The sequence below is a fragment of the Toxotes jaculatrix genome, chromosome 13 (assembly GCF_017976425.1).
Source record: "Toxotes jaculatrix isolate fToxJac2 chromosome 13, fToxJac2.pri, whole genome shotgun sequence".
NCBI classification, from domain to species: Eukaryota; Metazoa; Chordata; class Actinopteri; family Toxotidae; genus Toxotes; species Toxotes jaculatrix.
Genome location: NC_054406.1, coordinates 10,850,066 through 10,878,040, shown reverse-complemented (window position 1 = coordinate 10,878,040; position 27,975 = coordinate 10,850,066). Strand labels below are relative to the sequence as shown.

At 41.0% G+C, this 27,975-nt stretch overlaps 1 protein-coding gene across 5 annotated transcripts; it reads right to left on the bottom strand.

Moving 5' to 3' along the window:
• On the bottom strand, positions 1–27,959 carry spire1a (spire-type actin nucleation factor 1a). 5 transcript variants are annotated; one of them, XM_041052931.1, is made up of 19 exons: positions 27,455–27,958; positions 23,356–23,390; positions 13,528–13,803; positions 12,058–12,183; positions 9,831–9,905; positions 9,531–9,695; positions 9,295–9,381; positions 8,679–8,808; positions 6,797–6,844; positions 6,270–6,424; positions 5,820–5,901; positions 5,582–5,724; positions 4,396–4,419; positions 3,742–3,771; positions 2,648–2,785; positions 2,473–2,543; positions 2,352–2,379; positions 2,055–2,218; positions 1–1,955 (listed from the first exon to the last, which is right to left on the bottom strand). In XM_041052931.1, exons 1-19 carry the CDS (start codon positions 27,798–27,800, stop codon positions 1,688–1,690), a joined length of 2,391 nt encoding a protein of 796 aa, XP_040908865.1. In that variant the 5' UTR covers positions 27,801–27,958; the 3' UTR covers positions 1–1,687. The 5 variants fall into 5 exon arrangements, with proteins under 5 accessions (XP_040908865.1, XP_040908867.1, XP_040908866.1 ...); XM_041052933.1 differs by lacking the exon at positions 6,797–6,844 and having other exon boundaries at positions 27,455–27,959; XM_041052932.1 differs by lacking the exon at positions 4,396–4,419.
• Positions 27,960–27,975: the final 16 nt, after the last annotated feature.

Below are 27,975 nucleotides of genomic sequence, written 5' to 3'. Positions count from 1 at the left end.
CAAAAGTAAGAATCATGGTGATTTTATTATAATTTCTTTGATAAAAACAAACAGATCACAGTACAGCATGCACACATTCCTTACAGAGGTCCAAAATAAAACTGGTCAGATGTATTATTTCATTGGAACATGGCATCCTTTGACAGGCTGGTTAGACTTTGCGTTCATTTGGTAACAACTGTCACACAACACACTAAATGAATGTAAGATGTTTATGTGTGTATGTACATGTGTATGTGAGTGAGACTATGTTTTGTAAAGGGTAAAATGTTCATAAAATATATTCAATTAAAGTTATACACTTAAAAATGCCTACATTCAATTCAGTGGAGTGTTTTGTTTTGTTTAAGCCATTATTCTTCCTTAAAAACAATCTGAAGGCATTCACACACATTTTCATTCATGAGGAACCCCGGGAAATGGCACTATGGACCCCCAAGAGATGGGAAACAAAAGATTTTAATTATTATTATTAATTATGAAAAAGAAAACAACATAAACAATAAATTGGTCTGATAAAAGTGCGATTTAGAGGAGTATCTTAACACTGAGGAGTTCATAAACTATACAATAGAAATAAAATTTTACTATTACACTGACACAAACATAATAACACTAATAATAAAGGTCTCAGAGGAGAATTTCAAATAAAGAAACTCCAGAGGCAGAAATCTTAAAACATGGCAAAATTATACTTCTACTTAGTTAGGTTTTTTATATTAAATTTAAATTTTGAACAATTAAGATATACAGCATGTACACATTCATAACCCACATTTCTGTGCTTCTACTGCCCAGCTTGGAACATGGAAGGGCAAGAAACCAAGCTTCGGATTACCCCTAAAATGTCCCCCATCGAGTTTATCACACATATGTACAATAGGTCCTACAAAGGCATTCAAAGAAAAAAAAATTACATTTTGGCACCAGGCACAGAATTGAATATACATTATAACTAAACACTAAACCCCACCCAGAAAAATAAACTGACTTTTCTCCCCCCTCAACATGTTATGTAATAACAGTAAATATGCATTTAAACTGGCTATAAAATGAATGATGTAACATTTGGCATAATTGTTGCTGGAAGAATAAAGGAGGGGCAGGAGAGTGGCTGAGATTTACCCCAGCAGACCTGACAGGAGGATCTACAGTGCATTTCTGTCAAAAAGACAATCGGTTGTTCTTCCTGAGTTCTCAAAGTAAACAGGAACTGGAAAACATCTTGATAGCTAAGATTAGGGTTGGGCCTTGATACTATTTACACGAAATCATTGCAACTTTTGGCTTTCCTTACCATCTGAACCCACTCTTACGTCAAATATACATTCTCTTACCTGGTTTACCATAGCAATATCAGCAGCTCAATATATCCCACTGCCACAGACAGAAACATGGCTCTCCTTTATTATCTGGCAGCTACTTCAGAGACCTGACTAGTCATGGCGAATCATAGCATGCCAACTTTTCCTGAGAGGGGGTAAAGTATAAGAACCTTTACAACCTTTGGGGGTGGGATGGACTGGCTTCATGGCCGCTGATTTTTTGAAAATCACCATTTACATAAACTGCCAGTACATCAGTCCATGTCAAAACTAGACTGGGAGGGGATTTATTATTTTTAAATTTTTTTTTTTTGAGCGAATAAGCTCAGCGTGAACAAAAGTGCACAGGGCGGTCCTACTTTCTACACCTCATTGATGGTGCGCTCTGAGGGCCTGAAGTTGATCGAGTTCGACGATGACATGTAGAAGGATTGGGTTTTGCGATTGAGACGGGCACGCTTTGTGGCCACACATAGGCTGCGCCTGCTGGAGGAGATGATCTCTGTGATGAACTTTTTGCAGTCTACACAAACCTCCATGGTGACCCAGTCCTCTGTCAGCTCCTTTGGCAGCTCTGGCTCGTCCTGTGACCGGCCATCTTTGCTGCTACTGCTGCCGTGCTTGGACAACCTGATGAGACAGAGAGAAATAATGACTAAACTAACCCAGCAAAGCACAACATCTTTACCATATCTTCTCAGTATATAAAACAAAATGGGAGTAACATACTTGTAAACGCTTCTGCGTAGGCTGTGTCGGCTGTGTCCAGACCCAAACGGCTGCTTTTCAGGCTCTGCTGGGGCAGACACCCCACCTGCTTCTTCTTTAGCCATAGCACTGGGGCCCAATGAGTAGATGGGCAAGGTGGAATAAGGCTTAGATGGCAGCCGCATCTGAGGTACAAGGATACACAAAATGATGAAAACCACTTGTTCAGTATTTATAGAAAACCTGACCGTTTTCGTGGATCAGCTAACAGATGTCAAGAGTGTCAATAACATACACAGATAGTCAACAGCCTCCTACCTTTTTAGAGCACTGGGAACACACGGGCCTGGGGAAGATAAAAATTAACCATCAAGTTAGATATTACTGAATAGCTGCTGCACTTCATTTGAGTGTTTCAAGTAAACGTGATTTATTTTACCTTTTGCAGAACTGACAGGTGTAGGACCAGGTAAAGAGGGAGAATCTCTTGGTCCGACATGAAAAGCAAAGCTAGAGAGGAAATAATGAGGTGAGATAAAAGGTATCGGATAAATAAGTCAGAAAATATCAGCCTTACTTAAGACAAAATTCTGCAGGTTGTTTTTTATTTCTACCTTTCCTTTCTTGAGGGCGTTGTAGATGTCTTTGTACTGCTGAAACTTCTCCAACTCAGCTTTGACAAGAACCTGTCTGATGTGCATCACCTCCTCCACCGTCAGAGCCAGACACTCGACCGGGTAGCAGAACTCCTCCTGGAAGAAAGAGATTCATCAGACCACTAAACGTTCACAGATCAGTAAACGGACAACCCCAAGCAAGAGGTGATGACATCTGCTGCCAGAGAGACTAACACCATGTGAGTGAAGCTAAATGCAAAAACCAGGGAATACAGTCACAGTGAATCCCACAAAAGACAAGCACCCACTGCACACCACTTAACCAAGAGACCAAACATGCAATGAGGTGGTGAGGGTGAGAACAGTCCCTTACATAAAGGATGCTGACATGACAGCGTGACAACAAACAGAAATACAAAGCATCCTGGTGATGTAACACATCCGCCAAGTTGGTGTTCCACAGCTTCTGGGAATCAGCTTCCTTTATTCAATCATTCTATTTAATTTAATTCCTGACCACAGGTCCATGTTAAAAATACACAAAGAGCAGACTCAACTGCATTTCTAAATTTAGGAGTCACCCAAGTTAACTTGGTGATTTTTGTATTTACTTCTAAGGTAACTCAGTAGAACTCCAACCATACCATGAATGTTTTTCCATACAAATGAATGTTTTACAACCATTATTTCCACCCAGCCAAGCAAGTGGATCCCCACCATGCTGCAAGCTGGAAATTGGTGACATAGCCGGGAGCCTCTGCTACATTTTCAACATTTGTCTCAGCTTAAAAGCTTAAGTCACAAAAAGTCAAACTCCACAGAAGTAGAAATTATTCAAGGAACTTTACTTTTACTAATCATTTACACTTAGTTAGATAGGATCAGAAAATGTTAGCTTCTGCTGTAAATATTTTCCTTATAACCTTCCCAGTGCTATTATTCAGTAACCCAGGGATCTCTTGTTCACACAAATGGTCATGACACAAGGTCACACAAGGTGTTGAATTATATGCTATTTTGGCCAGTTTCCCCACACAGTGTTATGAGTTTCTGATGATGCAATTTGACAATATGCAGTAACAGTGACATACCGTGCCCTGAGCACCACTGGCAGCTTCCACCTGACCAGCAGACAGAGGGAACAGGACATTCAAAGAGAAGCAGGACCTTCTATTCCAAGCTAATCACATACAATACACATCATAAAACTTAATACAAGAACTCCTTATTAGAGGACATTTTTGGCAGACTGCACTTGGCATCATTATTTACAGGAGTCCCAAACATCGGCATTAGAGTTCATACATGATTTCATAAACTCTCTCCCTGCATGAGCTCATCCCTTTAACTGTTATTTCATTTCTCATTTGTGGCATGAAATTTAATTTCGTAACAGCCAGACTTCATAATAGCCGGACTTCATAACAGCCGGACTTCATAACAGCGAGTCTCATGATTGAAAAATCATCTGACAGCGTCCATCTCAAAAGGAAAAGAGTTCACTGAGATAGAAGCTTTCATCTTGTGATTTCATTTTTTGCTGCTCCTTTGTGGACACCGTGGATCACAGCTGGTGTCTGCTATTGGAGAAGAACAATTGACACATCCCTGCTAGCCGTCCCCAAAATCTTCTCTCCTTTTTTCCCCCCTAACCTGTGTCCTTCTTAGTGTTGCTACATTTCTAAAATAATAATGCTATAACAGAAAAAAAATGGATGGAGATGGATAGATTTTGACCAAGTTACCTTGGCGCTGGGATCCGCCGTAAGCTGCAGCATTATATGAAATAGAAAATGATTCAAAGTAAGTCTTTGAGACAAGACAGCCAACCAGTGTAAACATATTAATGAGATATAGTATGAGTACCACAAGGGGAGGGGAGCTGCAACAAAGATCTTACTGTTTTACATCTACTAGAGAAGCTCAAATCCTGATATCTACGTGATAGGCGAAGCATGCTTGAGCATGTGCTTGTACCAAAAAAAAAAAAAAAGAAAGAATGTGCTCTTTGACTTTATCAAGAAAAGTATGACTACAAAACTATAATGGTATCTTTTGACTTCTTTGTTCTTTTGTTCTCACAAATAAATGTAATTATTTTTAAGAGGCAAAACAGGACGTTTTAAAATGAATCGTCAGCAATATCAGAGTAATAAAGTTAAAGAATGACATATGATCAGTGGTGCACAACACTTACTTTTCTCCGGATCTGGTTTTGAAAATAGCAATGCAAGAGAAATATTCACTCATTACAAGTAGGAGATTCTTTGAAAGTATAGTGTGAAATTTTAAAATATCAAGAGAACAGTTGTCCTCCAGTGATTTCAGCGAATTCTTGTGATGTGATGACTTTCGGTTGTAAATGGGGCCTCTGGTGTGGAGCCAGAGGTCTGCCATTAAATCAGCAAGCGGTGAAAAAGAACCAGTTCCATCTAAACCCTCTTCATACAGCGGCCTGTCCTGTGGTTTCAATTACATCCATCAACCTCACTAGAATCATACGACCGGCACAGAGTTAGTCAGAGAACCAGTGACCTCATGGCAAACAAATGACCAGTCACAGGACGGGAGTAAATTCAACAGACATATTGTACGTCCAGTGTTGTTGGTAGATGTAGCCGCAGTAATGGGCTGCATTCATTCCAATTACATGTGATGTCCATGTTTATAACCAAACTCTGCAACTCACAAACGCTTTTCAGTATCCATATACATTCTGCTGTGTATAGTTGTATTTTATTACTGTTCAGACTGTACTTTAATTATCTAATGTGAGTGTATTTGTGACAGATGCTGTAAAATCAGTTATGTCTGTGATGGAGTGTGGGAGGCTGAAGATCTGTTACGAAACTTAGGGGCATCATTCATTCATTCATTCGTTAAGTCCTTGATGGTTAATCCAATAGAAATAGGTCACCACAGCTAACGTACCAAAGACTTGGAGCTTTGTTTGGATGGAGGTACGAAGGGGCGGACACTGGTGGGGGCCTCCTTCTCGATAGAGTGTCGTCTCTGCGGAGACTGACGTTTGTCTGGCTGCGGGGTGGCGGACATAGGCAGGAACTTGGGAGGAGCTGGAGAGACATGTGACAAAGAAAGAGGAATTAAAATGATCTTTGGATCTGGCAAAAGCAGAATACGTTACAGTATGTTCAAGGTGATCTCTTACCCTTCTTCCCTATGACGGACTCCGGTGACGTGTCCTCCATCAAAGACGTGGACATACTGGAGCTGCTCCGCGTGGGCTCCTCCTGTCACACAGAAGATCACGCATATTTAGCCATGAGATACTGACTGCATCAGATTGCACATTTGAATATTTCATAGCAAAAAAAATCCAGTCCAGTTTTCAAAAGAAATATTAACAAGCTGGTTGTCTCTGAAATCATTTCAGCAATGCCTTTGAAAAGGCTTAAATACAGGTTGGATTTTCTTCTTGTAGAAACAGGGATACTTTTGTTACACTGCAGATACTGCATCAATATTTTTCAAGTAGCTAAATCAGAATATGACCTTTACTATGCAATTAAACCGATTAGACTTCCCCTCTCAAAGCACGTAATAAAGAAATCGTCCCATTAAGGAGACCATCATCTCATGAGCACAGCCAACATCTTACATCAGATTCTGAGCTGTCCAGCTCGGCCAGCGTGGGCGCCCTGAGCAGCCTCTTCCTCTGGCTAAGTGGCTGAACTCCACCTTGACTGGATCCCACGGTGCCACTGGCCAGAGACTGGGTGCTGACTGCCAACTTCCTGGGTGCATCAGGAGTGTCTGTGGGTCAAAGATAGAACAGTCAGTCGAGAGGAGCGGATAACAGGTCCTGACAAACTGAACCTGGTTTTGGTTCCACAAGTGAATCATAAATTGTCATGAGCTGTCTCCTTATCTTAACAGCTGGTGATCATGCTTCCTGTGTAAACTATGGGTGTCTTTGTTTTATAACTGCATGATGGCAGAGAGTCTGTATACACAGACCACATGTTGAGCAAGACAACTTGCAACTCCACCTGCTAATGTTACCGATTTTCTCCTCATTTTGGCTAAATGAAGCAAACCAGACTGACAATCCTGTATTTCCAGTGAATTTTGTTATAAAGGCCAAAAAGCCAAAATAACAGGTCGCACCACTAACGCAGGCTTTACCTGAGCTTCGGAACAAGTCCTGAGGGGTGCTGATGCTTTTCCCTGCGCCTGTAAAGGAGTTAAGAGAATACAGCCTTCAGCAGGACCGCATACATAGATATTTTCCATCCCTAACAACAGACTGGTACCACAGGGAGGGCGGGACAGCCACAAGCATCTGTCAGACCAGGTGTGAACTGAGGGGCTACATTCACACATAGATGCTTTGTGCACAGCTGGAAAGCACAGCGGGTGAGGGAAGTGAAGGGAAGTGCCAGGTGAGCAGAGAAAAATGATGAGCCACAGCACAAAAAGAAAAAAAAAAAAAAGATTATTCCCGTATGTCCATCTGGATTATGGTTGTCCTGTGAACTGCAGTGCGACATTCAGACTATCATCTGCCATTCAACTATTTTTCTGAGGTGGGATGCTGACACCAGCGTTATGTAATTTTTCATATTCCACAGTGAGAGGGGATTAGGGTGAGAAGCAGGGCAGACTGGCTGCAAAGAGAGAGATTGACGATCTGTAATCTCACCCTACCGGCTTTGGCTCAATGGCTATGCCTAAACCACAGATAGTCACAGCAGTATGTTTATGCTTTTCCTCTAGGCAGCCCCTGATATTACCCAATTTAAAAAACCTTTGAGTAAACACCAAAATGACCGTTACACACAGTCTGAGATCTGTGATTAAGCTTCTATGTACTGATCCATCTTTTCTTGGAGCAGGTGTGAGTATCAAAACAGCCAGTAAGTGACAGTAGTGTGTCGTACACACAATATTTCTACAGCACAAGCATGAAATAAAAAAAACAAGGTGTGTGTGTTCAAATCAGGGGAGAAGCGAGAGCTAAACCCTAAAAATAGCCTGGAATGAAACACAAGGAACAAAAACAGGAACACAATAGGTGACGTTTAACTTTACCTGATGAGTCAAAACTGTAAGACATGCTAAGAGGTCGCATGACTGAGAGATATGCCCACGTTTGGAAAAAAAAAAAAGGTAATGGAGACAAAGAGGAGAAAAAGAAATCCAAGAGAGTTAAAATGGATGGTGAAGTCAATGAATCACCCAAGATTCTAAAAACATATTCACCAAATAGACTGTTCCTAAAAATAATATACTCTTTATAATCTCAGCTTTTCAGAAAACGATTAAGAGAAACTGTACGACCTCCTATACATGTGATTATGTAACAACTGCTGCATGTTACCCTCCTAAAGCCCCACAACAAAAGGAGTCTTGTGTGTACTGTTTAGAGGCACTGTATGGTACTGACTGGAAAAATATTTGCTGTTTTTATCTGATTAAAGCTTTCAATGCTTTGAAACATTATCTCCAATTTGGCCAATTACGACCGCCACATACCAAATGACCTCTTATGCACTGCAAAGAAAAGAAAATCACAAAAGGCAGCATTACATAAAGTTATACTGACAGAAATGAAGTTAAAACCTGAGAAGCATCAGTCCAACAACACGTGTCAGTAAAAGCAACAGTTTCAGTTAGCAACAGTTAGCAGTGCAGGTTTAGCAAACAACTGAAGGCTCTCGGCTGCAGACACAGTCATCCTTGTTTAAACACTATGACACGTCTGATTAAGTGAACAGATCAAAGTGGGAAGAAGGCTGTTAGAGTAATCATGATGGATGCGGTTTAGAATGATTAAGTCGTGGTTAATGGTTTTTGTCCTGAGTGGAGGTTCATAAAGAGCAGCCATGCATGAAGTTAACAGCCGCGCTCAAGCCAGATTAGAAAGAACTGAGGTATTTCTTCAGATTCAACAAAAAGTACAATAATTTGAATTAGAATTTGTATACAGTTCTTTCCAGGAGAGTGTTTGTCATTTGTGAATGTATGCAAGGGTATAAACATCATCATGTCCGTGTCAGTGTCTCACCCAGACGGCTTCTGCGGATCATGTCCGGTGAGACCGGCCTCAGCTTCCTTTCAGCTTTGATGTCCTCCAGCAGTCGCTCGTGGAGGCTCCGGGGTCGGGGAGGGTGGGGTTTCAGTTTACGGGCTGAGACCTGCCATGACAACCACAGGAGTGAGCGCTTGACTGCCATCACCATGGAGACCAAAGTGAGATGTTCCTCCTCTTCCTCACACCTCCTCATGTTTTGACTGCATGTTTTATAACTGAATTAATCAGTTATAAAACATCTAACTATTGTCATCTAACTATTGTGTTTATCACTTGCCTAACAATACCACAATGCGATGATGGACAAGCATGTGTCATTATGTCATTATGTGTCTAATAGAAAAAACTGATGACAAAATATTGATTGCACTGACTAAATGTTTTCACAATGGTTAAATTTGGTAGATGATTAGCATATGAGTCAGTCTCTGAGTGTTGACAAACTGAAATTTCCCTGTGACAGAAATACATGAGACATCAGTATTATACACTGAATGCTGTATATACTGAAACTCTAAGGCTTACTATTGCACCAGTGATGAAAGTATCCTCTGACAGATTACTGGCACCATGTCATGGTACTACTCACCGGGTTGAGAGGAGGTCGTGATCTTATGAATTCGAGAATAATTTCATGTGCGCTCTTCTTTAGCCTTGGAGGGATGTCTCCATTCACCTGAGACGACATTGTTAAATTTGATATAAGTTGTGATTTTGAAAAAAATAAAAAACTAAAACACATCATTGTAACATTTTAATCCTGGCTTGTTATAAACACAGAAATGAAATTTATGGTGGACCCGTGCAGGCTAGTGAAATTCTCACCATGACTTTTCGAAGTTTGTAACGTTTGGAGCGGATGTCGTCCATCAGCATTTCATAGGGTGTGAGCTGGTATTCAATGGGAAGTGGGTTGTACTGTCGCTCCTGAACCTTCTTCAACTTGACACCATTTCGTAGATCTCGCATCACCTGCACCCAGAACTGTGCCTAGTGGGAATCACAATGATACTTGTTGCAGTTGTTTTAGGAAAACACACACGTAAACATCATGTAATGACCAACACATGGTCCCATTGTTAAATCTATTGGTGACTGGTGTAGTAAAGTAGATATTCTTCTTACCCAATCTGCATTTTGAAGCTCATTGAGGTCTTTAACCGGTTCTCCCTGAGTCTCACCTTCCATCTTCCGAAGGTTCTGATCAAGAAAAGAGAACATGAAAAAAGTGGGGTCATGATGTGAACTTGGTGTACTGGTGCATTCACAGCTGGGACTAAATGAGGGCCATTGGCAAACTGCCCATATTGTCGTAGCCGTCTGGTTAATTAATCGATGGATGTTGGTTTACATGAGCGTGTCGATATCCATCTCATTATATATTGACAGTCTACCAGAGGGAAAACTAAGACATCAATAGCCAACTAATAACTGCTATTAATGCATGTCTGCTGAATCCTTGATGCACAACCTGGTTATTGAAAGTTCTAGGTAACTGTTTTAAATGTCCAATCACGCACCTTGTTGACATATTGGATATGTGTATCCCTTTTTGTTTCTCCATAGTCTAAGTCAGTTGCATGTGCAAGTCCTGGCCAAGTAACAAGTACTCTGCTGGGTGTATTTTAATTATGCTGACACACTGTCCTTTCTTTTAATTAGTTTTTTACTGAACGCATGAATAAGTGCTGGCTGAGGAACGGCAAAGAAGCTGCCCAGACTGGTTTGAGGGAGGGTTTTTTTTTTTGTTTTTTGTTTTTTTGTAATTACAGACACAGCCAAACTATTCTTCATCTTTCATAATCTAAAACTAAAAAGGCTCTTGTCTCAAGTTCAGTTCAGATCAATACTAATATTAATCAAAGTCAGACTTTCAGCTCAAAGACAGAAAGCCTTAAGGGTCCTCTGCTGACAGCTGCAGCTGCTTCTCTTATCTTCACATCTGTTCATGCACACCCATGTTTAATGCTCAAACACGTTCCTTCTACCTAAGCATAAATATTTTTTCTGCAGATATGATCTTTCTATTCTAATCTCTGAATGCTACTGCTGCCAATTAATCTACGCTTTACACATTTAACTTAACTTTAATTTAACTTTAAAAAAGAGGGTTTTAGTGTATTTCTAGACTAGAGGGGAAAGATGGGGGAATCCAAGGAGAAAAAGTTGGAAACACTGACAAAATTTATCAAGGACAAGTGCAAGAGAAAGCGAAAGGAAGACTTACTGACTATCCACCTAATTCGTAAACATGTGTGGTACTGTGTATGGTTACTTATTAGAAATTATCCGGTGACATGTAGTGCTACAGAAAGTGCAAGGGGGCCCCTGTAGCCTGGCGGTCCCGTCCTGTAAGCTCCTTAAATTGTGGTAATAATGTTAAACTTAATTCTATAACCATATATTACATAAGAAGCTCTGTGATACACTTCTTATACATGAATTCCTTAGAAGGGTTGTTCATGAAAAACTATGTATTTTATCAACATTTCTGGTGCAAATTTAAAAACACATTACAGCTGTACACACAAAATATCCACATCATTCACTGACTTTCTCCCAGTTTGTATTTTATACCATTAATTACTGAAAACAAACTGCAATAACAAACTCCACAGAGAATCCCTCATTAAACATACTCCATTACTCCAGTGCCAATATTCCATTTACAGACTACTACTCAGCCAGTTAGCTAGCATACTGGTGCCAGATCATGTCCATGTAGATTTTAGTCCTGCTTAATAGTCTAAGTGATGCTGAGTTCTCAGCAGAGGGGGTCAGACAGGGACACGCACGCAGTCTCAATCCTTCTGGACCATAACCGCTATGTGAGCTGTTTCGTTGTTATTGTGTCGTTTCTGGACTCCACTCGTATTTTCTTTTCCCAGCTATAGAAATCGTGTCGGTCTAACAGATCCTAATTCAACCAACTGAATTCTACACGGTAAATCCGCATACCAAAGCAGAGTGGTAAACTCCAAGGAGAGTTTGGTACTTTCTCATATGATTTTTTTTCCTGTGCTGTACCTTTAAACACAATCTTATCTATCACTTTCAATTTCTTTCGCATCTTTACAGATTTGTGATGTGCAAATGGGTCAGTGTGACTCATAGGCCAACAAAAATACCCAACTTTTGAAATGTGGATGAGTGACAATTATTCAAAGTGAGTGAAGGAGTTACCTGTTATTTCTTCACTTCATGTGTCAGAGTATTATCAATTGTCAGGGTGAAAGAAAAGAAAGATTCAAGTGGGCGAGCAGATGGAATCGTTTGTGTTTCTGCCTGACTGTGACTTATCCTCACCAGATTTGTCAATAACTCGCAGATGTCGGATGCTAGAGTTTCCTACCTCCTTGGCACTCTTTATCTTTTCCAGAAAGGTCCGCAGTTCCCTGGTCTCGGCATAGAGAGCACGACACACAGCCTGGTAATGACTGGGAGCGTCTGATGGGCTGGGCAGGTGGGAAGAACATAGCTATAGAAGAGAAATAGGAAGGAATGGGGGGTTAGAGGTGGATATACTGGTACTTATGGAATAAACATTAATTAAACATGACCAACATGAAGTACACATATTAGTATCCTCTATACTGGTGCATACAGAAATCTCATATAGCTAAAGCAAGCCTTGTGGACCATACTGGTCTAGACCAGTTGTACATAGCCATTCACAGAGCCATACCACTAGTGTGCCAAAAAAGATATATAGACCTGACTGTCCAGTAGCACAAACATTGCCTGACTAGCATCACCTATGCATTACCTAAAGATCTGACCCTTGTGGTATTTGACTGTGATTGTAATGATAATAAAGACAGACATAATAAAGGCAGCCTGCCAGAGTAATTGATGAGCTCAAATTCTCTGCAGCGAAACAAAGGAGAAAACCAGATGAATGACATATTTTTGCGCTCTTCTGATGGGCTTGGCTTGTCACAGGAATGTCTGAGTCAAAAGTGTCTTGTTCCTTGCCACTTAGGTGAAATTCAGAGGTTAAATGACACCTGAGAAGTGAGAGTATTTCCTGATAAAAATCCAGCTGTATCAGTGCTTTCCATTGTTTCTCCTGAAAACAATTATCTTTATCAAGCACGAAAACATTTTGTATTACAAAAGAAAATTTGGCAAAACTGTGGCTGATGGCTCCTCGTGTGTGAAATTTGGTGAGCAATCGTCAGCAGTTAAAACAGGTAGACTACAAACCAAACCGCTGATTGACAGCTTTGCTAAGAGGATGACAGCTCAGGCAGTCACTCCTCGGTTCACTCCCTTTCACTAAAGCACTGGGAAAACCTATTCAGCACATTCGACATCCAGCTATTCCTGTCTAAGTGAGATGCTTCACTGACAACTCCTGTCATCTTTAGTCAGCTTCACATCTCGCTGAACCCTCATCGACCCAACCTACCTCTGCCTGACAGAACAGCAGAGTACAAGGAGCGAAGGAGGTCAGAATGCGTAGTTATCTAATCTAGCCATGTCATACCGACATATTGCAGTTTAAACTCAAGAGAATGATTGTTGGGGGAATTAGGGGCCGGGCTAGACCTGCACCAGCAGCAAACAGACCTAACATTTGTGTTCTACACTGGGTTCATTATATGGAGGGAACAAGCTGTGAAAGTTTCTAAGCCTATTCCCCAAATACCAGTGTGTTTACACATCTATAATTAACAGTCTCATATTCAGAGGCTACTTGGGGAATTTACAGTGTGACAGCCCCCAATCAGGGGAATTTGTTTGGAGCAGGAGTGATGATGATGTGTGGATGCACTGCTCTGTAAAGGAAAATGATGTGAAAATGCACCCAACAACCTACCATGATGATGTCTCGATAGCTGCGAATGCTGCTGACTGTGCCGGTGGTGGTAGCAGAGACAACCTCCTCTTCCTCCTCCTCCTCTTCCTCACACTCATCCTCCTCCTCCTCGGTGGCCTCGTAGCCCTCATCAGGACAGGGGTCACTCTCAGTTTCTTCATTGTTGGTCATCACGTCGATCAGGCGCTCCAGCGGCGGGCTGAGTTCCCGTTCCTCGTTTTCTTTGAGGCCATAGTCCAGAGCTTTGTAGATCATGACACCCAGTGAGTCGATAACCTGTGGGACAAATGACAAATGGGATGTTGTAGATTGTTGTTGTGTACTAGGCTGAAATTGTTCCTTTCAACTGAGTTTAAAGAGAACAAAATCTGTTTTAGGATTGGCTTTACTTTTTATAGTCACAGTTTGACAAGTACATTTATTCATTCCAACATGAAGAACTAATTTACCGAGGGCAGTACATTTTTTTGTCCTGTTTCATGATATTTGTTTACTCCCTGTTAAGTTTGTGTTCTCTCCAGCTGACAGACATTCCATTTTACATATGTTTTCTCGACCCCTGTTGCTTTATAACTAATGGCACACCGGCACATCCTCATGGAACAAACCCAATTTCATTGCACCTCTGTCGTAGTTAGATAAACAACTCTATTTACAGCAAACTCAATTCACCTGAACAGACAAGAAGACAGTTCATGTCCTCAAACCAGACGTGAATCGAGGCCACAGTGTTCCTCCAAACAGCGTGATTATTACCATAATCTGGATAATAATGGTATGATTAAGGATGATTTCATTTCATTACTGCTTCCCCTCATTAATAAGCAGGGTATGACCCATCTTTTTTTTTTTGCAGCTTATTCCAACTCATCTTCATGTCACAAACTACCACCAGGCTACTATGAGACAAAGTTGTTCTTTCACTGAGGCATGTCCAGTTGGCTCTGTTACTGATGTGTCCTCTCTTAACAACTTAATCAAACCACTGCTCTCATATGAGCAAAATACACGGGACAGCAAAGAATATTTGGAAACCTCAAACATCTTTAGGACAGAGAAAATGGTTTCAATCAGAGCTTACTTTGAAATATGTTTCCAAAGCAGTTTTTAAGACCTGTCACCTCTTAGTTAATTAGTGAACATATTGGTCATTTGGGCCTTTTATTATTTCTTTTTTTTTTTTTTAAGCTTTAAACACCTTTTCAACGTTTTTGTAACTGTATTTCGACAGCCATTTCAGCATCGACACAATCGCTTGCAAGAAAATATAGCGTAGCTTGTATCCATGTTAGTTTCCAGAGATGCATTGTGCAGTGAGCTTCATTGCTTCCTGTAATATCAAACAAGAGTGTTGTGTCATTGAACAGCTGCAGTGGCTACAAGGTTTGCACAGGATCTGTGGATATCCTTAACAGAAACTGCTGGCTGCTCTGTATTTGTTTGTGCTGCTCTGTGGTTTGCTCGCTCACAATGATGGACTAAAGTTTCTGTGTTTGCAATGTGCAACAGGTTCCAGTGTTATTACAGAGCACATTAGAGCATGCCCACAAAACAGGGCAATGTTTTTGCAATGGGCACTGGTCTTATACTCCAGCTGACTTTATTCGTCACGACTAACACTAATTCCAGCAAATGTTCAATAAGCAGTAAGTCTTTCTACATGACTGCATTATTGTATGTAGTGGCAACAAATAACACCTCAATGCTTTTTAAAAAAATAGCTTTGTTAAGGTAATGAAATGATCAGCTAGGAGCGCCAACATTATTCTGCATACTGTGACTCATTATTTTACAGTGTGTTCTTATGCAGAAAGGAATGGAGCCACATTGTTGAAAAAGGGAGGCGCCCAAAAAAAAAAAAAAAAAGAAACAAAACTGTTGCTGTGGGTGAAGCTGGTGTGGCTGGCTATGCTTGGGGTTTGGTGCCAGGACCTGACTGTGGAGTCTGGGAGTGTAGCTCTCAGAGGGGAAGGGTGTTGACTGAGCATATTTGGGCTCAATGACTTCAGCAACCGAGACGAAAAATCATTACAACACTGACATGACAAGGAGCCGAAGCGCCGCCCTCATGTCTGAACTGGCCTCGTTAAAATGTTTCCTATGGATTTTGTCAGTTTTTCATGAGCTAATAAAAACAGCCCTGTTTTCAGGTTTGTGACGACGCTTTTCCAGAGAATCCAGTCAATTTTTAAATGGTTTATGAAGCTTAAGAAGAAGAATTTTCTCAATCCCCAAAGGAATAGTTAGTCCCTCAGTTTGACCTAACAATTAAAATATTACCAAACCTGTAAACCTGCTTTCGTTACACAGGGAAGATACAAAGTTTTTCCGGTTTAAGCTGGTATCGGTTATATTTGCTTATAGACAAACCCTGAACTATCTATCAATCAATCAATCAATCAATCAATCAATCAATCAATTAAAGAACTTTATTTGTCCCCTGGGGGCAATTCAAGTTTTAAAGAAAACTATCAGTTTTACGTGGATCACTATTCTGACTCATCACTATTCTGAATACAAATATCAGTACTTAAAATACCAATACAATGAAAGTAACAGAAGCAATTCATAACTTTCCCAAGACTACTTTATTGATCCTGTTTTTTCTGGGCAGAGATCAGTTTTATGGTGTCATACTGTTATGAATTATCAACCATCTCTGTGTGCAGCTGATAATCCTGTTCCAGGGCTAAAATAAATATCCTATTCCTTAGTGTCTTATTATGTAACCTTATAATCCATGTGTAGGACAACATGCACTGTAATGGGCGGAGATAGTAGGTAATGCTAGAGTGACAGGCAGCACAAGGGGTCTCATTCATGGCCTGCAAAGGTTTACTGTGTGTTGGAGCACGTATAGTACTCTAACACCAGTAATGAAGTGTGGAAAATCCTCTTGTATCCATGTCCAATTTAAGTAGTTGCATTACTCTAGATTTCCAAATGAGGAGCATTTGCTATACTGGCAAGGCATGGGTAGATTTAGCCAGTTATTGTTTAAATCCAATTTCCCTGCCAACACAGAAATGGCTTGTAATAATTAACTGTCCGGTGGTTCAACAGTAGCTAGCACAGAAAAGCTCACTGTTCGGTATATCATTAATGAAATCAGACAATAATCTGGTTTGTATCGTCCATGGTTCAGGCACTCCAGAGCAAAAACAGTGACAGCTTGGACTCAATTTTCCAAATTTGCAGTTAAATCCAGAGATAAATGGCAAAAACAATATATACAGCTAAAGGCTGGATAACTCCACCCGGTAACTTTACGACTTCATTCAGCTCCTTCTTTCAAAGAATGACATTAAGTCTCATATGAGTTTATGACATAAGGGATGGGGAAGAGGCATCTTGAGTTTTGGCAGACAGTACCCAGGCTGACTGAGGGGCAAAACAGGAAAGAGGAAAACTTGGAGCCTGATTTTCCAATTGGACATCATAATCTCAAATAAATGCTTGTGACTCAGAGGAATGAGGCAAGGAGGCAAAGCAGAGGAGCAGCAAGGAGGAGGAAGGAGGGGGGACAAGTATTCGGATAAAGAGTTGGGAAAGACAGCCAGAAAACCCACTGTTGGGTTGTTTGGGAGTGAATCACGAACTGGAACCAGGCACCAATCTGGATAGGCGGAAACATGCCACAGAGGATGAAACACCACCAGTAGTGTCTTAAGTCAACCACAGGCGATCACATGAAATCGCCTACATCTTCAAATGCTTCTTAGGAAACATTGCAGGATGAGTCATTTGGGCGTCAAAGAAAAAAAAACAAAATAGTACCAGTGAGAATAAATTTAGTTTCAGTGCTGAGACAGACTTTCCAGTTTACTAAATACACAAAGTTCAGAAACTGTGTGTGAATTCTATTAACATCCTCATGAACGTGAATCTTTTACGTCCATTCAGAAAAGTCTCCAGGCTCCCTCAGAATCCTTTCTCACACTCCACAAACAAATAAAAGATATTAAGTGTTTGCAGTACGTCATCGCCCGAGGTAAGAAATGCAGTTTTCCAACAATGACTTGTTTTATGCTAAAGAATTTCCTTTTTCCGCGAAGGCCAGTGTCAGAGGCAGCATCTTGAAAATCAGTGACGAATACGAAGAGAATTTTTTACTCATGAATAACCTTTGTCTCCTGAAGGAACGGATGTGGTCATGTCAAATCTTGAACATCATAGCCAGAGCTAGTTTCCCATCAGCACAACTAGTACAGAATAGCAAGTAAATGATGTAATAGTAAGACTTCAAATGCTGCATATTAATCATACAAATGAATATGGAAAGAAAATCCTCAAGCTTAAAGTGGACCTATTTGGAAGCTCAACAAAATTAAGAGCAGAGGGGTTTTTTTTCCCACTTAACCAGTTAAAATGGGTCAAGCTGTTCACTTAAACACTGGCCTTTTGATGACCAAACAAAATAACCAGGGACACATAATTAAGAACATCTGTTTGGTCTCCTCCCAGGCCAAAAATCTCACAGGAGCAAACCAGCAAGTTTGGTCACTCATGAGTATAAATGCTTTCCATGGTGAGGCGACAACGCGTGTGGCTCGAGGCCTTAAGGCTGTGTGCTACTGTCTGGGTGAGTTTTACTGTCTGTGCTGCTTTCTTGGTCAGAGCTTGTCTGGAAAAGTGATTCTTTCTCAAAGCAGCTAACCCCTAGTTAAATAAATGAAGTGCACTACATGTTTTACTTATTACTTTTATAATTTTCCCCTCACTGAGCCTTCTGTAAATAAGAAAAGCTCTGATAAGATCTGGGTTTAATTCATATGCGGAAAATTGAAAAGACAAATAATCCTAAAACACAAGACTAGGCTGAAGAATATATTCTGAGCTGTACACACTGGCTGATCAAATAGAACAAGAGGAGTACCCATGATGGGGGAAGAACCAATGAGTCAACCAGTACGCAGATGGGATAAGAATGAGTTGTTTGTGTTAAACAGCACCATTAACACTCACACAAGCACATGAGAAAGGAAAAAACAGGCTTATGTGCTGTTCAGTCTTGTATCTAGATTAATTTAAACGGAAATATACAACTACTCCTTATTTTCCACTATTTGACTGTTATTATTTTTCTGTCCATTCATATCAGTTGACAAGCTGAAGTATATGTCTGGCATTATTACAGGCAGCTTAAGATTTAATTTACTGTTTAAGCTTGTGCAGGACTGGGAGAGAAGCAGTACTGAAGTACTACTGTAAAAAGTATGAGCTCCATGAAAACTGGAACACTTTTCTAGCCTTGCTTTTCAGACATATAACACAAATATAAAAGTAATAATACTGTTTATTTGAAAGGAAAAGCCTGTATTCATTCATACTATTGAAACTGGTCTGACATAATTTTTGGGTCGGAGCTAACACGATCACACTCTTGCCTTTGCAGTCATCTGAGTTCACAAAGCAGTCAGATAAGCAGCCTTCAGCGTTTGCTGCAGTAGTAGAGCAAAGCCATCACAACACAGACAGTTACATAACCAGAGCTAAATCTAGGGGCCTTCCACTGCGGGAGCGGATGCTCTGCCTCCTCCGGTCTGCAGCATCACTGTCATGGCTCATAGTGCGACGGAACATGATGCTGCTCTTTCATGTCTCTTCACGGTCAAAATCTCTTCATGCTCCTTCGTGGTCAAAAACTGTCACATTTGCATTTGTCTGTGAAGTCAGCTGGAAATTGTTGAGGAATGAGGAAATGTCCCTCTGGATCAATGAACCACCTCTGACAATATAGGCACTAAAGCTGAAAGATGCAGGTAAGACTGAGAGAATTCAAAACTCAAAACCAGGCTGCTCCACAAACACTGAGAACATGTGATACTGTGAACAATTGGTTTTCAGGGGTACGCATTCTTAGAAACACATGGTGCACACAGTCTTTCTTGTATGTGCCAGAAACATCCTCCCAAAAGGACAAACCTACAAAGTCTAGTTTATTTCTCTACAGCCATTATTCATCAGCTGCAAAATAGCCAAGTTCCTCCTAATGAGTTTGACCTAAAACGCTGTCCGAATCCCCCACAGTGGTGCTGAACACCACACAAATCTGATAGACAGCTTTTATGACTGAGGAGAAAAATCTGGCTCCTTTACACAAAACCCATTTGTCTCATTCCAAAAACCAACCAGGACATTTTAGCAGCTACTGTAAAGCATCTGTGGTAAAAGAACTGATAACTTCACAAAGCTGGCAGGCTGAGGAGGAAACTTGATTCATTTCTCAGGCCTGACTGGAAGAGAAAAAATGAGGAATAGATTTCATCTGTTGTGGACATAAATAGAATACACTGACAGAAATATTTAAGACTTTTCAATAAATTGGATTCCTCTGGCTTTGTCTTTGCTGTGAATATCCCCACGTAGACAGAAATATAACCTCTGAGACTGTAATATGAGCTGCACGGATGTTTTTAAAATGACGCTGTCAGTGTCACAAAAATCAATTAATTGATCAGGATAAAAGCAGGATGTAACATAATGAGGTCACTGGTACATGTCAGGCATCAAACTGGGCGCCACTCAGTCACTCCAGGGTACTGTGTCTGAACTAAGAGGCTGAATTTACAAACAAGCATGCATACAATTGACCCAAAAAACAAATCTGACACAAAAAAAAAACTACATGAAACTTCTCTCTTTCCTCCTCTCAAAATGTGCAGCCTGATGTCAGAGCTGACAAGAGTGAGAGCCAGTCTTTGTAGAGACAGAGCTCATAGCCTCCAGTGACTGTTGCGAGACACATAGTCCCTACGCACACACACACATACACACACACAAGATGCAGAAGCCTCACATGCCAACACATGCAGCCCCTGTTCAACCAGCTGCAGCGTAGAAGCCACTACTGTACACTACTGACATGCAAAAATAAGCACAACTCTACTCAGTCTGAGCCAAACATCTAAATACGTCTGACCTGAGTTGAACAGAGGATCCCATCTGAATATGGAATTTTACTTTAAAACAAGATAGAACATGTCTGTGAGAGAACATCGCTTCCGACCTAAGGGTATAATGGCTCGGTATTATTTGAAGTATGAGAAAATAAACTTGCAGACTATTTGCATTAAGCGCCACTTACTGACTGACTCATTGAAAACTGAAACTATTAGGGTCCATTTCAAAAGCCAAGGCTTTACCTCGCCAGCACCTTACCACGGTGTTGGCAAATTAATTGTCTTGGCCCAAAATCGAGCTACAAGGACTTGAGCAGATCTGGCAAACTGGAGAACCTGTAATAGGATACTACAACTAATCTCACCTTAATCTTCAACTGAGGACAAACTGGGTTAAGCTTGTCCTGTAGGTTGCAACAGAAGGTGTATGTCTAGCAGAAATTCTTTCCCTGTAAGAAATTTTTGCTACTAACCCTGAAGTCGACAGCAGAGCATCACAAGCGAAAAAGCAAACTCGTGACCAAATTTAATGTAAGCAACAAATCTGTATCTTGTTTGACACTGATGATTATTCTAACACAGGTTCTTTGGTGTAAGTGAAGGAAAGTGGGTCAGCTCTATACAAGCCAGTGATTAGCTCCAAAAGACTCAAGTGTGTAGAAGCAGAGGTATGAGAGCGTGGTACTGGGCTAGCCGGCTAGTTGGCTGACTCACTTACACAAGGAACTGACACACAAACACTTAAGGCCAAAACACTAGGGACACAGGATGATGGCCAAAATGTGAAAGGATTGCTGTGAATTATCGCTTAAAATGGCAGCACTGTGTTTGTGTGTGTGTGTGGCTGCGTGTGTTCAATTTCCACAGAGGATCTGAATGGAACCAGGTCACGGAAAAGCATCAGGTCAAATTTGCAGTTCTAGTTCATGTAAACAGCCCCTGAGAACACAAAATGACATTAAGTACAAAAAAAGAACCTAAAATCCAACATTTTATCCATATATTTTAACTAAAGCTGCAGTTTATAAATCGATTCATCAATCGACAGAAAATTAAGCACAAACTATTTTGATAATTGAATAATTATTTTTAACCAGACATTTGTTGGTTCTGAGATAAGGATATTTGATGCATTTCTTTGTTGTACATGACAGTAAACAGTTCTTGGTTGGACAAAACAAGACATTGAAAGACATTTCATTGGGCTGTTGGAAATTGTAAATCACATCTGTCACGATTTTCTGACATTTTTATGAACAAAACAATCAATTCATTGAGAAAATAATAACATTTGATTAGCTGATAATGAAAATAATCATTAGGTAATCTTTGCTAATTAGCACTAAACAACGGTACAGCTGAGACTAATGTTTTTTTATTTGGTGAGAAATGAAAATAGTTCTCGGGATATTTCCCTAAAATCCAAAACTGTCAATGTCATGGAGGCACTAGAGGAAAAGTCAGGGGTCATCAGCGTCAGTAGGATTCATCCTCTGTGGACCATGAAGGTCTATCTAAAATTATATGTCAATTCATCCATCATATTTCAGTCTGGACCAAAGTGGTGGACAAAACGACAGACAGAGGTTGCCATCCACATTGTCATTGTTTTTGCATGGCTTAAAAACTGATTTTAAAAAAACAAGCACAAGGCGATTGTACCTGTGTTTAAGCAACACATCAATCAATGAGACTAAAAAAAATAATAAATGCTTTTTTAAAAACAAGGTGTGTCCTCAAGGTTTAGCCACACGCTCCACTGTGTGGGACTGTCACGCTGATGCACTCAAATAACAATTGTGCAAGATGTTCTTTCCAGTAACCAACAAGGACAAACACACCCTGTTTATAGTAATACAATATAAGCAAGTGAGTAGCATTTCAGCATCAACTACAGCAGCAAAGGTACTGTCAGCAGCAGAAGGTGGTGAGTGAAGGTTAATGTATGAGAAGAGAAAACAACTATGCTTTGCATTTTTACTACAGGGATTCAGTGGTGAGCTCTGCCAGGCTGAGTAGCCACAGTTCAGCCGTGAGATTTCACCCATGTCCTGACTGTCAGCTGAGGCAAAGGAATTCCACGCAAAAACACACACATACGGTGCATGCCTGTGATCACATGAACTACAAGAACTACAAGGATGATCTGACTGCTCAGAGTTGTTAGAGGACTCTCTGTGTAATTAGACTCTCTGTGTAATTAGGCTTTGAAAGAGTCGTCTCCTCCCAACCTTACACTGTGTGTCTTGCTTGGCCAAACAGACACTGGCCACATGTCCTCCTCACGTGGTTTTGAGTGTATAATAATAATTAAAAAAAAAAAAAGTAATGCATTCATGAACAAAAAGAGAAGACGGACAAAGACGTGCCCTCTTTTAAAGTGCTTTTCGGCACTAGAATGCAGCACGCACAATTACTACAGAGCAAAGTAGAGAGTGCCATTTGTACACAGCTCACTCCCACTCTCTTGTTTAGTGCATCACAGGTCAGAGCACAACGTCTGGGAAAAAAAACTGAATGGGTGCAATGCATGTTGTTATATTTGAACAGGTAAAATAATTTTTTATGGATAAAAGGTTTCTCAAGGCCACACCACCCTATCTGTGGTATAACTGCTCACTAATAGCATCAATGGGGGGCAAGCTGTGAGAACAGATTCTCAAATAGTTTGGTCTGTGTTGACATGATTAGTGAACTAAACAATGCATAACAGCTGTGGAGTGAAAAGAAAGCTGATGAGTGTATTACCCAAACGTTCAACTGAAAAAAAACAAAAAAAACAAAAACAGCATATTCTAGCTTGAGCACAATAAAACTGCTGGGCCGTGGTTAATTGAAAACCTGCAAAACTGCTCTACCAGCACTCCCTGAAAAGGAAAAATTCATTTTGTAAAACAGATGTCAAGGCGACTAATGTGAAACTCACCTCTAATGATGACGTGGGGGCCGATCTGTATTTATCTGTAACGACAGGACAGAGAGGAAGGTTATTATTCACACTCATAAACAAAACAATAGGATTATTAAGTGTGCAATTAGTTATTGGTAAGTCAGTCAACAAGGCAAACACACTCTCTGAATTATTTATGTGCTTGTACTGTACAGCTACACAAGACATCTTTAAGTGAACAGACAAAAAAGAAACACACAGTGTTACAGGACATAAAATATTTAACTCATGTGCCTGCAGTGAGTGTGGAGGCTAAATGTAGCCACACAGGGGGAGATGAAAAGCTGGACTACTTTGTTACAGCACTACAGATGACTGCAAAACAAGCAATTGAATAAATGATTATGTTTTCTGTGCAGTCGCTGCACCCTGCCTGAGGCAAACTAGAAGTGTCAAAACCTGCCACTGTGGGCTGGAGAGAGGGGGGGTGACATCTAACCATTGCTCTGTATCCATTACCATGGAAAACCTCTCTCAAAATAGAAAGTCAAAATCAAGAAAGCAATACCTCAACCTTGACTGTGACCTCTCCAGAAGTCACTGCATCTGAGGCTGAATGGTCCATTAGTCTTTACAATAACCTATAACCCCGTTCTTAAAAATATGGAGAATTACAAGAACGTAGGTGGATGGGAAAGACAACACTTTCTCTTTCCCTTATTGGACAAAAGATGTAACAAATAAAACAAAGATGTAAAACTCGTAAAAGCGACTGGTCTGGTCGTGGCTTTTCGACACACTTGTCAGGTAAGATTTTTGTAGAGACAAAACAGACAGGAGTAATCTCTTTCCTACACTGAACAATTAAATATTACACTTGTCCTACTGGATTTATTTTAACATTCAATAAGTAATCACAAACAAGTGACGTCAGGGGTGAAAGTACGAACACAGCAATAGATCTGCAGACTTTCACACCAGTCCAGAGTGTAAGATTAGGTCATCTCATATCAATGAGACACTTTAGTCAGATGTGCCACTTCAGTTTAAATTCCACCAGATAAGGTAGTGATTGAGTAATTTCCAATTTCACGAAATTCCTTACACAGAGCTTAAAGATCCATTGATAGAAAAATACTTGCTCCATAGTGTAGCTCTATTCTGTAGAGGCCACTATAAATTACAGCTCACAAGCAGAAGAAAACAAAAACATAAATAAACGCTCATCCACCAACGTTGATCTTGCAAACACTAAGTCCTCTGTTTGTCCAAGCCAAAGGAGAGCCAGCTTGGCCAGGGAGCTCGTCTCTCTTAGGGCAAGTAAATCGCAGGGGGCATATTTGGAGCAGTGAACAGTGTCACCCTGACTATGCTGTTCAAAGAAAAATCAGCGTCTGTGTGGCTAAAAGAGTTTCACTGAGAACGGAATACAGATAGGTAGATTGAACTTTTTTTTTTACCAGATAAAAATGGCAAAAGTTTTATCTTTTATCCATCTCAGGTCTCCAATCTAATAAACAACTGTGGCACTCAGTAAAGCGCATACCGCTACCAAGGCGAAAAATGCCTTATCTCACAATGTTAAAGAAAGTGATTCCTAGATTAGCCCCTTTCACCAGATCCACACCAAAATTAAATGGGTTCTTCCCAGGCCCGTGCCACATCCCTCCACCAAGTTTGGAGCAAATCAGTTCACTACTTTTTGCTTAGTCCTGCTGACAAACAAACAAACAAGCAAACCAACAAACAGACATAGGTCAAAACATAGCCTTCTTGGCAGAGGAATGAATGCATGCACCAAATCAACAAAAAAGCTCTACTGTAAGTATGAATCATTGAAAATCTTGGGGTAAACAAGTTTCATCTTGATGCACCACTCAGACTCGGCCCTCCTTCGGGCAACGTGGAGTGGGAGTGAATATATTCTCTGATATGCTCCATGCTTCATGTGAATTGATCCGACTGCAGCAGGAGCAGTGTGTATCTTGCATCAACTGAGACTAGAATAAGACTTGACTTGGACTCTGTGCTGCTTATTAGTCTGATTCTGTTAGCCATGCAACACAAAAATAAACACATGCTTGTTTGCTGAGATTGCTTGATAGCTGCCCACAGCAGCAGCAGTGTGTGGCTCTAGACATCCTTACACGGGGTGATCTCAGTCCGAGAGGCTGCAGAGCTCAGTGTTGGTGATCTGGGTGTTGGCCAAATCATGCCACCTTATCACTGACTCATGTGCAGGCCATACGTAGGTTGCATAAGCATTGATTTTCTGCCGGGTTAGTAACCTCTTAAACTAGCCGCTGAGCTACTGAAGGCTTAATAAGTCTCACATCTCTCTCATCGCCAGGCCTAATAAGAATCAGGACAGGGCCAAGCTGTCCCAAAATACCTCAGCAACTAGCCAGAGGAGCAGCAAAGGACTCTCCCCATAATCTCCAAACTCATCTGCAGTCAGACTTTTAAAGTCTGTGCATCTAATCATCACGTTTGTTCTATTTTTGTCCATGCCAAGACACTCAGCAGCACTGACTGAATCTGTTTATACTGGAAGCGTAATTTTGACACAAAGCAAACACTTCTGGTTAGCCTAATACACCGAGATGAAGGAGACTTTGGCTGAGGGGTCAGCTCACGAGAGAGGTGGGGGGAAGAAATAAAACAGGCGAGGAGAAAATAAGAAGAAATGTTGCTAATAGGTTCCCAGGAGAGAGAGGACATAACCTCTGTGCCTGAGGCCCTGCTGACAGCCACACCTCCTCCTCCTCCCACACCCAACTTTATCTCTCACATATTAATGGAATGCAGTTAAAAGGTTACTGGCATTTGAGACATAATGTACATCTCTCTACACACCTGAACTAGTGTACTAGAACGATCCTTGAAAGAATCTCCTTTGAATAAAGAATGTGCTTTAAAAATAATAATAATAATACATTGCACAGTCTCAGTTCTTGTTCTCAGGACGCAGAGCCCTGTTGGTTTTCAAATCTGGGACTATTTTACACCAGATTCACCAGATGGTCTCTGAAACCCTGGAGCAGTGGTAGTTTTTGAAGTATTTGGTTGCTTTCAGCTCAGAACCCAGGAGTACTTCTATGCCTGACAGTATTAAAAGACAGCAGATCCAAGTCAGATGGACTGGAATCACTTGATATTGTCCATTAACAGCCTATTCCTGTCCATTCTTGCAAGTTTATTAGGCCTGACCAGTGAAACACTTACTTAAGAAATAAACTGTAAACGATTATCAAAATTGCTGTTGATTAATCTCCTGTCATTTGACTGATCAATTCGTCATTTCAGCTCTGAGGTAAATGATCAAGGTGGACATGTATGCAGCCTATGTGCACTCTAACATTCATCTATATATATTTATCAAACTATATTAGAATGTGTTTTCCTTGTGTTTAACATCTCTCTCAGCCCACTTCAAACACCTGCTCCCACCTACTGCATCACTGCACCTTATTCCCCCAACACTAATCTGTGCCTTTATCTAAATGTCACAACACAAATAATGGGTCTGTGAGCAGCAATATGAGTCATCTGTATTTTTGGCTCTGTACCAGTTTGTTTCACTGTAGCCTTGATTCTGGCTATACAGCTCTGCTCAGTTCAGCTCCCAAGGTGCCCTGCAGTTTGAATCCATCACATGGTTCATTGTTTACTGAGGCTAACTGACCGCTGCAGGAGCATAGTTTCAGACCCAGGGCCGAAGCAGCCATTCTGAAAAAGCCCTGCTAACACGCCCGTTTGAATCAAGCAATCATTTTTAATCATGTTTATAATGTAAATGCCATATTTTGTTGTGATAACAATCCCCGTCTATTTATAATTGATAATACGGCGTCCTTGGTCTTTACGATTCCCAGAAGCTATGTGGTGATCCTTGATGTATTATTAACAACCGCATCGGGCGTCTGTAAACAAATTCACCACATGGCTGGAAGCAGACAGCCACAACAATATGGCCTCTTTGTAGGGATGCTCCATTCGCTTGGCCTGTGACTGATGCGAAGGAAAAACGCTTCACTGTCGGCAGCCTGTTGAGACAGGAGTCTTTGTGGTTTACTCTAAGCAGACACACGTTTGAGTGAATCCCGACACCGGGCCGGGCTCGGTTCGTTTTTACCTGTGCTGTCTTCAAAGCGCAGTTTGACAGTCCCGTCTCTCCCGATCCTGACATCCCCGGGTCCCTCAATCCTCCTCGGGTAGTCGACAGCTGAGGCACCGTCAGACTTGGAGCTTTTCCTCCGATGCCTCTGCGCTAAAGTCCGACAGCACTGATAGCAAACTGCCCACGCCTGTTCCTCGTTTATCGGTTGGCTGTACAGAGTCAGGATTTCTTCCAAGGAGACCTCCTCGGCTCCGTCGCTGCAGTCCACGTTCATATCCCCGGTGTTCAAATCCGCGGCGAAATCCCGGAGAATGGTCGGCGAAGTCAGCATCCCGTCGTCAGTCCCCGGTCGCTTGGCCATCCTCACATCATTTTAGCCACATAACTTGAAAAGAAAGAAACGAAAGAGAAATTTTGCCTTTTAGTGTTTTAGAGTCACACAGCTACATGGAGTCAGACTGATCAGTGTCCCTCTGCTGTTAATCTCTCCGGTATGAGCGAAGAGCACCAACGGTTCACAGAGAGCGACAGCCGGC

What these genes read in the sequence shown, in the direction of transcription:
- spire1a (XM_041052931.1), bottom strand. Translation starts at nt 27,800, where the DNA reads ATGGCCAAGCGACCGGGGACTGACGACGGGATGCTGACTTCGCCGACC. An exon ending in AACAAAGCTCCAAGTCTTTG is followed by an intron (nt 4,420 to 5,581) that starts GTACGTTAGCTG and finishes ATAATGCTGCAG; the next exon opens with CTTACGGCGGATCCCAGCGC. An exon ending in ACCTGTCAGTTCTGCAAAAG is followed by an intron (nt 2,380 to 2,472) that starts GTAAAATAAATC and finishes TATCTTCCCCAG; the next exon opens with GCCCGTGTGTTCCCAGTGCT.